This window comes from Meriones unguiculatus, chromosome 4 (assembly GCF_030254825.1).
Source record: "Meriones unguiculatus strain TT.TT164.6M chromosome 4, Bangor_MerUng_6.1, whole genome shotgun sequence".
In the NCBI taxonomy this organism is placed as follows: Eukaryota; Metazoa; Chordata; class Mammalia; order Rodentia; family Muridae; genus Meriones; species Meriones unguiculatus.
In genome coordinates, this window is record NC_083352.1 from 83,803,592 (window position 1) to 83,818,870 (window position 15,279).

A 15,279-nucleotide genomic window follows, 5' to 3' on the forward strand; every position below is an offset into this window, starting at 1 on the left:
TGCCAAAGCCAGGCTGGTGACCTATTTATTTTAAGCAAATCTGATTCAATAAAATTCCAGTGCATAGTAATTAGGACAGCCTCTATAATCCATTCTAACATATCTAGAAAGGACAGCTGTCCACAGTGGATGGAGTTTTACACTAAGATCTCTGTGTGTGTGCAGTGCCCTACAGGTATATGTGGAGGCTGCGGGCTGATCTCAAGGGATCTTCAGTTATTTCACCCTGTTGTTGAAATAGGATCTCTCATAGAGAGCCGGGACTCATGGATTTGTCTAGACTGGCTGGCAGGCAAGGCCCCGTGAGCTTCCGGTCTCTTCCCCAACAGTGGGAGTATAAGCGCTCTCCTCTATGCCCAGCTTTTATGTTAGTACTATGGGTCAAACTCATACTTGCTCAGCAAGCATCTTCTGCACTGAGCCATCTCCCCAGCCCCTTCTCCCCCTGGCTGGTACACCTGTAATTTAGTTGAGTTTCTACAGAGCAGGAGCCCAAACTTACTTGGCCAGAAGTTTCTCCTGAGCACTCAGGCCAGCTGGGCTTGAGGCTTGTACATAAAACCTCACGTTTATAAATGATGCCTCCCAAAAGTCTGCTACTGTAGTCATTTTCTGAAATACAAAACAGTATTGTTGCTGAGGTTGTCACTTGGTGAGAGAGTGCTTGTCAGGTATGCATAAGGCCCTGGGTCCCATCCCAACACCAAAAGAACAAAACTCCCACATAGCATGTTCATATCTGCCCTCCCCCGCATGGAAACAGTGAGGTATACTAAAATACATTTCTAAAACTGCTAGTGTTAGCATCCAGGTCTATCCATAAGTGGTTGACTCCCCCTGTTCTTGAAGACTAGTATGTGTATGGGGGGAGTTATCCATGATATATTATTGGGGGTGGATTAAGAGAGGCAGAAATGGCCAAGGAGGAGGGCAAGGGAGTCTAACCTCTAGATAGGACTCTGTTTATTGACTGAAACAAAGGGAGGGGGTCATTTCAGTTCTCACCCACATGCGTGGATGAGCCTGATCTTATGTCGTGTGGGTGGATGAGGGAAAATTCCCACAGGAAGAAGATGGCTGTAAGCTATATAGGAGTAGAATTGACTCCCATAGTTCATGAGGGAGTTCTGGGAAGTGTAGACTTTCAGTGGGAAACTATTAGTCCTTAAGACCATCTCCAGGTCCAACAAGTCCCTAGGAAGACTCCAAGGGCTTACCCCGTAGACATGTGTGCTGCTCAGCTTCACACCTTGAAAACCACACAAATTCTAGTGAACAGAGGGGAAAAGGATACAACCTCCCAGAATCCTCCTCCTGTGAAACCACACAGCATGACTCCAGCTCCCCGAAGTAAATGGCTGTGACAACATGTGTACAGTATTATCCATTGAGGGAAGAAGCTTTTCTCAGCACAGGAGTGCTGGATTCTACTGAGGACTGATCATGTGGTGCTCTGTAGGGCTTGTTGCCAACATTCCTAGCCCCTCTAGGCTACCAGGTACTAGATGTGAATCATGTTTTCTGCATAGGAAATGCATGATTTTCAGCTAGGAAATGGTGGGAACTCACCCAGAATCCTAGCCTCAGTGCCACTGCCAGTCATTCTGTTGGCCTTTCAGGAACACAGCCACCTCACCCCCTCTCCTGCACAGTGTGTGTAAAATTGTTCACAACAGAAGTAGTAATAGTTAAGGACAGGCATGACTCCATTTTCTTGTATACCTCATTCCTTGGAGTGTTCTGTTGCCTCTAACTGTGAAGATTTCAGAGGTACAGACAGGAACTGGGGGCTCCTTTTCTGATCACATGGGTATAACACAGAACATGTGACACAGACTGCTGTTAGTATCTCCATCTCCTCCCCAGGAGAATCAAAGCCTCCAAGCATCCCTAGGTACTTTCGCCTCTAAGCCTTTTATATTCTCCCCAAGGAATAAGAAAGGGAAGACACAGTGGTACACATGATTTCTTCAAATCTACAAGGCAATTTGTAAGTCAAACTGTGAAAATTACTATGTCGTCCTTTTGCCACAGACTTCCCATTGCATGGAGGCTTTTTCTTTTGAAATTTCTTAGAAAGAAATGAGGGCATGCATGCAAAGAGGGCCTCTGTTTTGCTCCCTCATCCAGCTTCTGTGTAAGGGCAGGGGTATTTATACTTTGCAGCAAAGAGCATGAGACTACATGGCACTCTTCCATGATGGAGGAAGGGAAAAGAGGGAGAGGTGACAAATGGAGTCTCAGATGGGAGGTGAACTGCCTTGGTGAATGTTTCCTTGGCTAAATCATGAATAGATAATGGGTAGCATTATCTCAAACGAACCAGCATTGAGTGGCAGAGAAAGAGAATGCAATCAGTTTTATCAGATCAATAGCAGGAGTTCAGAGTGATAGAAGGAGAATCCAGAGTGTTCTCCTGTCTGAAAGGAAAAGTATTGTCCCAGGACATCCCAAGACCACGTTTTTGGCACAAGGAAGATTTATTTGTCACCAAGGGACAAAGGGCAGGGAATAAGAGACAAAGACAGGAGATAGAGGATGACGGAGAAGGGGAAGGGAGGAAGAGAGCAAGAGAAGGGGTATTTATCCTGGAAGATAAGGACTGCCTCTGAATAGAGAAAAGATAGCATGGCTATAGGAAAATGGCATTTTATAAAAGGAAAGGGGAATACTCCCTGTTAGGGGCAGGTGTTTAATTTTAATTGAGCATGTTAATTAGGTGAGCCAAAGAGGGCTTTCCATTAATGGACTTCAAGATTTTGATAGCTGAACCTTGGTTAGTCAGCCTCAGGAGGAGGAAATGGCCAAATAAAGGAATAGATTTTGGTGGCTAGCTTTAGGAACATAATCTAACAATTTTTAGCAAGGCAGAGAGAATGGAGAAGGGCAAGGCCTGCTAGAGCCATGCTTACCATGCCCCAGCTGGCCAGAGTCCCTTCACTACCGGCAGCTCAAGGCCTGTTCCTCTACTTTGAAGCCATTAGAGAAACAAGATTTCCCATGGCAACTGACATTTTGAGGATAAAATGATATAGAATTATAATGAATGGATTACTTGGGAGCAAGTAATCCATAGTACAGAGGGTTATGATGATGATTAAGAAGAAGATGGAGATGGTGATGATGATGATGATGAAAGAGATGGAGGTTGTGGTGATGGTGATAAAGATGGATGTGATGATGATGATGGGGATGAAGGTGGGAGTTATATTGATGTGGTGGCAATGCTGTTGAAGAGGAATTTGTGATGGTGCTGGTGAAGAAGAAGATGGGGATTGTGGTGATGATGATGGGGTTGTAGTGATGGACAAGTTGGTCAAAATAGACCTTGTGGTAATGGTGGTGAAGAACAGAGGTTGTGGTGGTGATGACGATGATCAGGATTGGAGTGATGATAATGGTGAAGAATATGGTGGAGATGATTATAAAGGGAAATTTGTTATGATGATCATTATGATGGAGTTGTGGTGATGAGGAAGAAGGAAGATGATGATGATGGAAGTTGGAGTGGTGATGATGATGGTGGGGCTTATAATGATGAAGATGACCATGATGATGATGATTATGGAAGCTGTGGTTCTGGGGATGCAGATGATAAGAATGTCAGGAAGGAACAGAAACATGGAAGTTGGCTAGTCCTGTTCAGCCCAATGTCTCTATGTGCAGGGACCCATGAATATCTGCTCACCTGTCTGAACCTCAGTCTTCCTGTGTGGAATTCAAACACAGAATCAGACGCTGGGAAAATGAGATGTAGTGCTGGGTGTTCATACAGTCTGCTGCTCAGAACCTGTCCCTGTGGGCGCTCCCTTATTGGGAATGCTATCTCTGTATGTTTACCTCACATCCATTTCCCATTTAGTTTTCTCACTATGAGGAATTTCAGGTAGGTTTTATTGTTGTTGTTTTGTGTGCAGTATTTTAATTAATAGAGACATCCTATTTCTGTATGTGACAGATTTTTGCTGAAGGCCAGCACATTTTACTAGCTCCTTCTGTAGAAGTGGGGATAACTGAAGGGTGGGGGGGGCTAGGACAGATGGATAGGGAGGTGGTTACAAATTTGTGTTTAAATCCAATTCCCCATGAGTTCATACCTGCAAAGCCACAATGTGCAAATGCTCACCATGTTTCCGGCACCACTGCTGACCTGGACCTGGGGACTTCCCCAGGGCTGTCTCAGACATACACTTCCTGTCTCCAACAGGGCCAAGGTTAAGAAAGGAGTGAGCATCGTTGGGGTGAGAGCCAGCAGCCCTTCCATCTGGGATGTCAAGCAGAGCTCAGAGTACACTGGAAAGTATGCACCAGCTGTCATCATTTGTCAGAAGAAATCGGCTGGCTCAGACAAGAGGTAGGTCCCACCTGGCCTGTGTTGCACTCAGATTCTCTGCCAAGGTGGCTTCCTATTGCTCCCAGCTTTGCTAACTGACTCCAGTTTGTATTTAGTGTGTGCTGTCTGTCATTAATGGCTCAAGGTAAAATGGGTGGAGTCTTCCAGACAGTCAGGGCAGTCACGTACTGTTCACAGTGGACTCACATAGGACCACAGGGACTCTATGACCTGCAAGGACCTCTCCATGCAGTGGCATCCAACAGTAACTGAAGTTGTCACTTCTTTATAATTCACATCAGAAGAGTCAGAATTGTGGGGTATCTCTTACAACGTATTTCTGCATGTGTTAAACACAGGAGCACTCATTCTTTTACAGGCAGGGTATACAGCCCACTTACAGCACTAATGTCAACATAAGGAATGTGATTGTATTTGTGCACAGAGTTGGGGGGTCGCTTTCTGATGGAACAGTGAGCCACCTGCTGCGGAATTACAGGCAATCGTGAATCACCCTAGGGAGAAATTAAAACCCCGGATCTGCCTCTGATAGCCACCAAATTAGAAACAGGCAATTCACAGCTGGGCAAAGAACGGCTTGGAGACTTAGGAATTCTTGATTTATTCCTCTCTCCCGGAACCTCATTTGTGGCTTCAGAGAATTCCTAGTCTAGTCACATACATTTTCCTTGTCACTTTTAGGTTTCTTCTGGCTCTTCATATTACTGAAAAATTGAGCAAAACTCAAAGGATGAATTGAGGAAGGTAGCCCATTGTTCCTGGAATGCAGTTTTAAATTTCAAAACTCAAGTGTTTAGAAAATACATTTATTTCCCATGATATGAAAGTGATGAATCTTGCTTTGTGGCTATTACTGTCTTGTTTTAGCCCTTACCCCCTTGGTTCATTAACAAAAGCACTTGAAACCAATTTAGGGGTAGCTTGGCTTCAATTCCCTCTCTGTGCTCCTTTACCTGATGTTAACTGGGGGAGAATCTGGGTCACCCACAGCAGCTCTTGTATGTGCCCTTCTTTTTTTTCTGACTGAAAAAAAAAAAGAGAAGGAAAGAGGAAGTCAGTGTTTGAGTTCTGCCCTGGATGATCGAAAGGTAGGAGTGGGTCACACAAAGGAACTTCTTGGTCTTATATATAGCCTCAGCCCAGTGTACCCACAAAAGAGATCCTATTTGCAAAAAGAGCACCAATGTTGTGACACAAAGGTGACTTTGTGTCAGGTAGTCAACAAATATGAAGATGGATAAACAGATGCTTGTAAACATGGATCGTGACGAACAGAGTGATTTGGATGTGGAAGTTTGTTTTGATAGATGGGTGAACGGATGCGTGGTATTGTGGTTTGAATGTGCAGTGCCCCACCACAAGCTTTCTTAGTTTCATACTAAGTCTTCGACTGGTAGCCTGATTTGGGAGGTTGTGAGAGGAAGTAGATTACTATGGGTGGGCCCTGAGGCTCTGTTTCTTGTCCTATGCTTCCTAACTGCAGATACAATGTGACCACTTACCTCACACTCCTTTTTTATTTATTTGAGTTTTTTTTTTTTTTGAGACAGGGTTTCTGTGTGTAACCCTGGCTCACCTGGAACTTATTCTATAGACCAGGCTGGCTTCCAACTCAGAGATCTGCCTGCCTCTGCTCCTGAGTGCTGGGATTAAAGGTATGTTGCTGCCATTCCCAGCCCCACCTCACACTCATGCCTTCTCTGCTGAGATGGACTGGATCTCTACTTAAGTTATGAGTCAAAAGAAATCCTTCTTCCCTTAAGGTGCATCTTATGGGGCATTTGGCCACATCCATAAGAAAAGTAAATGATACATATGTAGGTGGATAGATGATAGATAAAGGATAACGGATGGATGGATAGATGGATGGTGGATGAATGATGAATGATAGTGGATGAATAAGATATCCCTGAATGTTATGATGATGCATGCATGGCTGGATGACAGAATGAAAGGATGATGGCTGATTGGTAGATAGATGAATGGCTACATGAGCGGAACCATGAATGGATGATGGATAAATGGATGGCTAAATGATGTGGTTGATGAATGTTTTTATTCTCTACCACAAGTGGAGCGACAAGTGGGGGGAAAAGATCCCAGATAATATACTTCAATTTCTCTTGCGCCATTGTTCACTGTCTCTCATGACTCACTGAAAGCAACAGTAATGCTGCTCATGGATGCAAAGGGATTTGAACCACCATAAGTTATTTCTTATTGTCTTTATGCTTTGAATATTCTCAGTAACAATTTGCTGAGTTTATCTTGGACACAGAAGGAAAGAGTAGCACACTTTGAAGGTAGCTCCTCAGCTCAACGTACAAGCAGCTTTGCTCCAGCTCTGACAACTCAGGCCTTCTGGTACACCACAAGTCTAGGTCACCTGTAAGCGCTCTAATGTGTGGAACAGTCAGTTCTTATCCTGAGCCTCTGTCCGTTAAGAAACAAGACTCTGGATAGACTACCCAGGTATTTTTCTCTGAAGGATATGGCATCATGATGCGACCCATTTGGAGACCTTTTCTTGTCCCATGCTTGATTATATTTATGCAGACAGATAATGAAAATGTACGCATGCATGAGCCTCTGTATGCAGTACCTTATATAAGTGTGAGGACTCAGTATATCAAACATCCGTTTATAATATGCTAGTGACACGTGTGTGCAATTTGATAATGTGCACTGTCTATAGGACACAAACAGTGCAGGTTGCTCATGTGACAGGTTGGCTGACTGAACTTCATGAAGAAGCCTAGACCAGAGGCTTCTTTGGTGTCAGAATCATGTCTTCCTTGGAGCAGTGTCCCCAGCCTCCAAGCAAGTGCCCGGTACACAGAAGGATGCCTATAATTGCTCAATTAATGAAGTCTGGAATGCAACTGTCTCTACTAACATTAGGATTCAATTCTAAACACACACTTATGAAGTAGTCTGTTATGAGTTAAAAGAAGTCTACTCAAGAAAAACATAGAAGGATATTTGTCTTAGTGGATGCTGTCGCAGGAAAACTCCAGAGAAGATTGACACCTGGGTTTTCTGCAGGCAGAGCTGGGGAGCCAGGAAAGGCTGGATGTAAATTAATTTTTGCAGTAAAACATCTGCATGGAATTTGTTTTATTCATCCTGTGTCTGTTTTCTACTTAGCAAAATGTACATAATGAAAATAGTTTTATTAGATACCACATATTAGCATCTTCAATAGTTATCCCTGACCCCCTTCAAAACCTTTCATTTTATACTTCTATCTTCACAGAGTAGAATAAAGAGAAAACCTTGGTCCGTTATTTCAGGTGGTGCAGAAGCAAGGCAAGGTTCTTTTTTTTTTCCCCCTCAAGGATAATCAGAAAAATCAGAAATCAGAAAATCATTTAGTTGACGCTTTGATTATGTTTGGCTTGAGGGGCTGTTTTGCTTTATACAGCCTTCTTTCTCTCTGGCCATTTCTCTGTTATCTTAAAACTCTGAGCTCAGCTGTGGGAGCTCACGAGAGGCAGTCTTCATTAGCTGGAGAGTCATAGATTGTGTGTTGCTGATAATCTTGCTCGGATCAGGAAGCCGCCTTAATGAAGTGAAGTCGCTGTGACAGGTGCAATTTCATGGGTAAGGAGCCACTTTCGTATCAGCGATGAACTCGGCGGGAGTTAGTGAAGATCTCTTATCTGCTTCAAGTTCATATTCCTTGTTTGAAGAAGTTTGTTTGCTGAGAGTCTCATCTTACTGCTATTATCTCGGCGATCAGATCTGCTTTGATTTGCCTTCGTGGATCTGTAAACCACAGCAGAATAGCTAATTGCTCTTTGCCCCCAGATCCCAGTCTACAGTTTCAGAATCTCGCTGGCTAGACACCGACTTAGATAAATATGTATAAAGCCTGAAGGATGGGGGTTTTCCAGAGGTTCCCATGGCAGATCTGCAAATGATGTTCTTGGCATACAGACTTAAGTTTGAATAAACTTCAATGATACCAGCCTGCATACTTCTGAGTTCTCCCCAGCACAGCTCCACCCCAGTAAGGTGTCAGCTTTCTTGTCTTGGGAGACTGGGTGGTTTTGAAGTCTTGATTTCTTGACATCTTATAGACAGGAAGGCAGGCAGGCAGGCATGCATCACAAGGATTCAATCTTGCTCTTAATGATCTTCTACTTATTCCAGGCAGAACTGATTTTCCACTTACTATAGGTAATGTGTTTCATTTTAAAACAAATATATTTTAAGTAATAGAATGAGCTGCAAAAAAGAGGTAATTGATACTTAATTTTTATTTTAGATACAGATAGCTGTGGTTGAATTCATGAAGCTACACTAAAGTGAGGCCTGACAGATATATATCAAACTGTTAAGATTAATGTTCTAGTTTTCTGTGATAAACACCATGACCAAAAGCAAATTGGGGAGGAAAAGATTTATCTGGCTAACACTTCCCAGGTCACAGACCATAACTGAAGGAAGCTGGGACAGGAACTCAAGCAGGAACATGATGCAGAAGCTATGGAGGAGGACACTTGCTGGTTCATTCTCCGACTCTGTGAAGCTAGCTTTCTTATACAGCCCAGAATGGGCTAGCTTTCTTATACAGCCTAGGGAATGACAATGTTCTCAGTGGCCTGGACCCTCCTACATCAATCATCAACTGATATAATCCCTCCCACTTATGCCCACCATACAATCAGATTAATGCAATTTTTCACTTGAGGTTCCCTCTTTCTGGATGACTCTAGGCTTGCATCAAGTTGGCAATAAAACTAAGCAAGACAATTAAATAAGATTGTTTAATTTTCTTAAACCTGATAAGAAAGGCTTGAATAAGCTAGACATTCGTTTCTTAGTCACATAACAGGAGCAAAGAAGGCCACCCAGAACAGGCATGCACCTCCTGGTAGTGTTAGGTTCCCAGGCACCTACTATGCTCACATACTCTATTCCCTCACAGCTTATATCAGTGTTTCTCAACCTTCCTAATGCTGTGACCCTTTAATACAGTTCCTCATGTTGTAGTGACCCCCAAGCATATTTTTTTTTGCTACTTCATAACTGTTACTTTGCTACTGTTATGAATTGTAAATATCTGTGTTTTCCGATGGTCTTAGGTGACTCCTGTGAAAGAGTCATTTGACCCACAGAGGGGTCATGACCCACAGGTTGAGAACTGCTGGCATATATCCTCATAGATTAAAATAGCCGCAGGAGTGCCAAACATTGCCTCAGCATGGTAGATCAAGTCAGAGTGACAGGAAAGAACCTTCTTATTCAGCACAGCCTTCCTGGAGACTTCTGCCAACCTCTATCTCTCTCACTCATCAGAAAGAATAACACGGCTATGGCAGGCAGCCAAGAAAAGTCAGAAACTAGACAATGTCCCAATTCAGAATCTGTATTCTGCCTGACACACAAGAGTTACATGGGTGGCGTAGTGACCAGCAAACATCTCAGTAATTTACAAAGAAGAAATGTGGTGGGAATTCCAGTGGATGGTTACATGTGCTGAGCAGTCCTGCCATTCATCCTTGCCATCACTTGTCACATTACCATGGAAACCCACATGAGCATTGGACTCAAAACTCAGGGAACACTCTCTAAATACACACTAGAGAAGACAAGAGTCAGCCAATCTCAGTTGTACCTTTTTTTTTCTTTTTTTCTTTAATAATGGAGCAGAATATGAGTAAAGTCCAGGGCACAAAACATATCAGGAGCATGTACACATGCAAACAGATGCAGAGGAATTATGACTGCCAGAAAGAAATAAGAACAGACCCCAACAATTCAAACTTGGCATCATGTCACAAAGACAAGTCAAGCCTGCAGGAAGAAAAAAACTGCTGCAGGTCAAGAGGATGTTAAAAGATTAAAAAAAAATCACTTGCTAGAATGACTTCTACAGGAAGCAAAACCATTGTAGTGGAATAAAGAGCACCGGGAAATAGAAACTTGAAGAAAGGGAATGAGAAATGTATAAAAATAACAAAGAGAAATCCCTGGGAACTGATCACACTTCAATGTAAAAATGACAAGAAAAAATGGCAGTAGTGACGTGTTTCGGCACACAGAGTGACAGTTAGGGTTGACAACTCCTCTGTTAAACAGGTGCCCAAAGAGCAGAAAACAAGAACCTACAAGGAACATGTGCATGTTCATGTTCCTAGAGCTGGGCGCTATGCTAATCAAGAGCTGGAGATCACTCTTAATCTAAAACCCAAAGGTGGGATAAATAGAATGTAGCATATCCTGAAGGTGAAATATTACTCAGTAGAGAAGAATGTGTGATACAGTGGGGCAGGTCTTAGAACTTTCTGAGTTGAAGTGACTCTATTAGATTAGATTAATTAGATTAATATGATTAGAATATTCTATCCTCGGGTGTTGGAGCCGGCCATGGTGCTCTGTGAATGCAATAAAAAAAAAAAATCTTTGAAGGTACAGTTTAAAATGGTGGCAGTAGCGTAGCTCAAGGCTCCAGAGGTTAACCATCTACAATTATTCTGCTCAGTGGACGTAGTATAAAATTCATTTAATTTGCCATTTTGAGTATAAATTAAGTTGCCATTTAAATTCATGTATTCTGTCTGTAGATCAGTAAAGCTTTCAGTCCCCATCAGAGAAGTTCCTTTGCATTGTGGAAGGTGGGTAATGGAGAAGCTTGCAGCTGATCAAAGTGCAGAGAATAAGTGTCAGTGGAATGCTCGCCCACAAATGGGACATCTGTACCATACTCTTCCCCTAAAAGCTCCGGGAACTTTATGGAAGAGGGGAGAATGATTTTAGAGCCAGAGGTTGGAGAGGACCATAGAGAAACTGACTTTTAGACATGAAAGGCAGCTGCTCTCATGAACTCCTGGCAGCTGTGGCTGTCTGCAAAAGATGGAGCCAGTCAACATCCCAACATGGAGTGGGAAGGGGTTCCTGAGCCCCTACCTCAACTGAGGACTAACTGGCTCTTGATGGCTGGTAGGAAAGAGTCTGTTATTCCTTTAAGTATTTGGCCCCTTGTAGGCTGAGCATGCTTTAGTAGATGACCCCAAACCCAGAAGTATATGAGTAGCACGAATAGGAAAAAGAGAGGGCAGGGGACACATGAAGTATACAAGTCAGGAAATAACGAATTTCATTCTCATGTTGTTATGTGGTTCTCCTAAGGGAATTCTCTGCTCTCTTCTTCGTACTGTCTTGAGACCTAAAAACATCATGTGTGCACATGCATGGAAGCAACCGTGAGGACTATACATTGAGCATGCCTGCAAGGATAGTGTTGTCCTTATACTCAAATTCTTTAGGCTGCATCTTTTCTTTTTAGTCTGAATTTAAATTCTCCAAGGTGAACAGTGCACAAAGCCTGTTGTGGTGGTTTGAGTAAAAATGGCCCCCATAGGTCTTTAAGGGGTGGTACTAGTAGGTGGTGTGGCCTTGTTGGAGTAGGTGTGGCTTTATTGTAGGAAGTGGGACAGGCTTTGAGGTTTCAGAAGGTCAAGCCACGTCTAGTGGCTCATTGTCTCTTCCTGCAGCCTATGGATCCAGATGTGGAACTCTCAGCTACCTCTTCAGCACCATGTCTGCCTGCATGACACCATGCTTCCCACCATGACAGACTAAACCTCTGAACTGTAATCCATCCCTAATTAAATGCTTTCCATTATGAGAGTTGCTGTGGTCATGGTGTCCCTTCACAGCAATAGAAACCCTAACTAACACACCTGTGTTGAGCAGGGATGGCGCTCTCTCCACCTGTTTACACTCAGAGTCCACCAGGAAACTTTCCAGCCAAGTATGTTTAGTGGGTTCTGCTTTAGGGACCGAGCACCATAGCATGATACAGTTGTTTCCTGTGCTCCCAAATGGCGCAATTCCTGTGTATATCGGCAGAGAAGGGATGGAAACAATAAAATGGGTTTTCCTGTGATGAGGGCAGTGGTGATGTTTTGTGCATCACTGGAGATCTGTGAGAGGGTCTGTCTGCTGGAGATGTTTGTGTAGAGGTCTGTGACTCAACACCACACAGCCCTGCAGTGGTGGCACTGGGTGTGTCTGCTACAGAGATAGGTGGGAGAGACAGGGGCTGTGTTCACAATAATGCCTTTTGGAAATAGCAAAAAGTTAGACTGGTGACATGTTCATCAGAGAGCAACTGAGTTAAGAGGTATGTCTGTCATCAATGGTGAGAGGTGGCCTAGTCTCATGTTTATCAACACCCAGTTCACTTGAAAGTGTGATTTTGAAGAAGAGCAAATTTGAATAATGACATTATCATAGTCTGCACTATATTGCTGTGATAAAACACCAAGACCAAAAACAACCTGGAGAGGAAAGGGTTATTTGAACTTAAAGTTTATGGTCCACTAACCAGGGAAGTTAAGGCAGGAAAATGGAGGCACAAGGTGATGCAGAGGCCATGGAAGAGTGCTGCTTACTGGATTGCTCCTCATGGCTTGTTCAACCTGCTTTCTTGTAGCACCTAGGACCACCAGGTCAGGAGTGGCACTGCCCACAGTGGGCTGGGCTGCCCTACATCAGTCATCAACCAAGACAATGTCCCACAGACTTGTCCACAAGCCAATCTGATGGAGGCATTCTCTTCATTGAGAGTGACTTAACTTGATATAAAACTAGCCAGCACAGCCATATAAAGCATTACCTCTTTTCTTCCATGTGTTCATATATATCTGTAGACCTACATGTATGCATGTCTTCATGTGTGTCAAGTGCATGTACACATATGCATGTAGGTAGGGGTCAGGGATTAACACTGAGTATCATTCCTCAGGGCCCCATTGCCTTATTTTTTTAATTACATCTGTGAGTGTTTCCTACATGCACAAATGTGTGTTTAGTGTCTTCAAAGGACAAAAGAGGGTGTCAGCTCACTGGGAACTGGAGTTGCAGACAGTTGTTAGTCAGCAGTTGGGTGCTAGGACCTGGGTCTTAACAGCACGTGCTCTCTGAGCCACCTTTCCATCTCCTTTTACCTTAGTTTTTGAGATATAATCTCTCATTGGAACTTGGGTCACCCAACAGGCTAGGTTGGCTGACCAATTTGTCCCAGGGAGACACTTGGCTCTACCAGCCAGTATGCAGATCTTTTACATTGGTTCTAGGGATCAATAACTCTAGGTCTTCATGCTCTGGGGTCAAGTGCTTTCCAGAGTGACCTGTTTCCCCAGTCCTTACCTTATTACTTATCATCACCTCATGTACAGAGCTCCGTATGTGGGTGTCTTTTGAGGGCAAGAGATACCATGTCTGTGAGTAGAGATACCACTCCTGGAAATATCCAAGATAGTAGATGCCTCTTCAGGTGAGGGACACTTGGGGTGCAGTAATGGACAGGGCCTCAGATTTAGTTACCACAGCCCTTTGTTTTGGCCCTGCAGATACAAGCATTTCTGCATTGGCTTATGAGAAACAGACAAGGCAAGGAGACAACAGGAACTCATGTACAGGGCTTTCGCAGTTAAGGGGAATTATAAGCTCAGCTCTCTTTGAAGTTATGCCTCAGGCTGCTGTAGTTATGACTCCTCAACTTTTACTCAGTCCCCTTTTACAGCTTGTGGTGGGGACTCATGCCTTGCCTTAATTTACCCATGCATTGCCTTTTTATTACATCCATATATTTGGTGTTTAATATCTCCCATTTTCAAGCAAGGAACTATGTTTAGAGTTAAATTATTTAGTATCATTTTTTTGGTGGGTAACGGTGAGTTACTGTGTTTGGGCACAAGCTACCATTGCAGGCTCACAAGGTCTCCAGGGAGCCCTAAACAGAAAATACTTTTTTTCTCCCTAGAGCTACAACATAAAAAAAAAGTAGCATAAATGATAACTTAATATCAACCTTAATTGTGTTATGTGGCTCATCCGAGGTTTTCATGGACATTTCCATGCTGTGGCTCATGGCTGACATAGATTGTTCTGGAATTGGGATTTCACAGAATGCCAGACAACCAGGACAAGACAATACTCTTCAGTGTCTGCCTTACTCAAAGCTCCTGCAGTCTCTGTCACAGCCAGTGTGACACACAGGAGACTGAAAAGCTGCTGTTTGTCATCCTGTGAGTGTTTGAACTTGATGCTTCTCCAGAACATGTGTGCATCCGTGCCTTATAAGAACAATTACCCATGCTTGGATTTATTCCCAGGTCTCCTTCTCTTTCCTCATTTTTCTTTTTGTTTTCTTTCTGGATCTTTTCAGAAAGTGTGGGAGAGGGATGAGGAGGGGTACATTTTTATGAAAGGATGTGTGGAGGCCGGAATCAACCTTGGGCATCCTCAGCCACTGTCCACCTTTGTTTTTTGTGAGACACAGCCTTTCAGAGGGCCAGAGCTCACCAGGTAATGTAGGCTGACCGCGAGTAAACTCAATGGTCCACTCATTACCTCCTCCCAAGCTCTGGGACTGAAAGCACACACCACCCTGCCTGGCTTGTTTTAAGTCAATACTGGGGCTCAAACCCAGGTTGCTGTGTTTCTACACTGAGCACTTTACTGACTGAGACATCTCCTCTTTGTATTTTTGTGGCAAGTTCTCACCCTGTATCCCAGGCTGGGTATGAGCTCAAAATCTTCCTGCTGCAGCCTCCTGAGATCTGGAATTCTGGGTCCTTTCCCCTGTGTCTATGTCTCCTTCTATGTCTATGTTTCTATATTGCTAAGTCTTTATTCTCGTATTGGCTTCTTATCTACAGCTATTGTATGAGCTTACTGCAAAATGAAAGGGGATGCTTTCTTTGGTCTGCTGGTGAGCGTGACGTTTTGCAATCACACTGGGCCTGATGCCTGTTGTTCTGAGGTGTGCTGTCCTGATGTGTGTTGGTCCTGATGTGTGTGGTCCTAATGTGTGGGTCCTGATGCATGCAGTCCTGATCCATGCAGTCCTGATGTGTTTTGGTCCCGATGCATGTGGTCCTGATGTGTGGGTCCTGATATGTGTTGCT

At 43.6% G+C, this 15,279-nt stretch overlaps 1 protein-coding gene across 2 annotated transcripts in view; it reads left to right on the top strand.

Annotated features, from left to right (window-relative positions):
* Tmem132d (transmembrane protein 132D) overlaps positions 1 to 15,279 on the top strand; it is a 605,099-nt gene that overhangs the window by 267,599 nt on the left and 322,221 nt on the right. The window contains exon 3 of one of the 2 annotated variants that reach the window (XM_060382291.1): positions 4,208 to 4,354. The exons of the other annotated variant lie outside the window; for it this stretch is intronic. Within the exon in view, the coding sequence (XP_060238274.1) occupies positions 4,208 to 4,354 (147 nt within the window). The remainder of the gene's footprint in view (positions 1 to 4,207; positions 4,355 to 15,279) is intronic. 2 annotated transcript variants of the gene reach the window in all.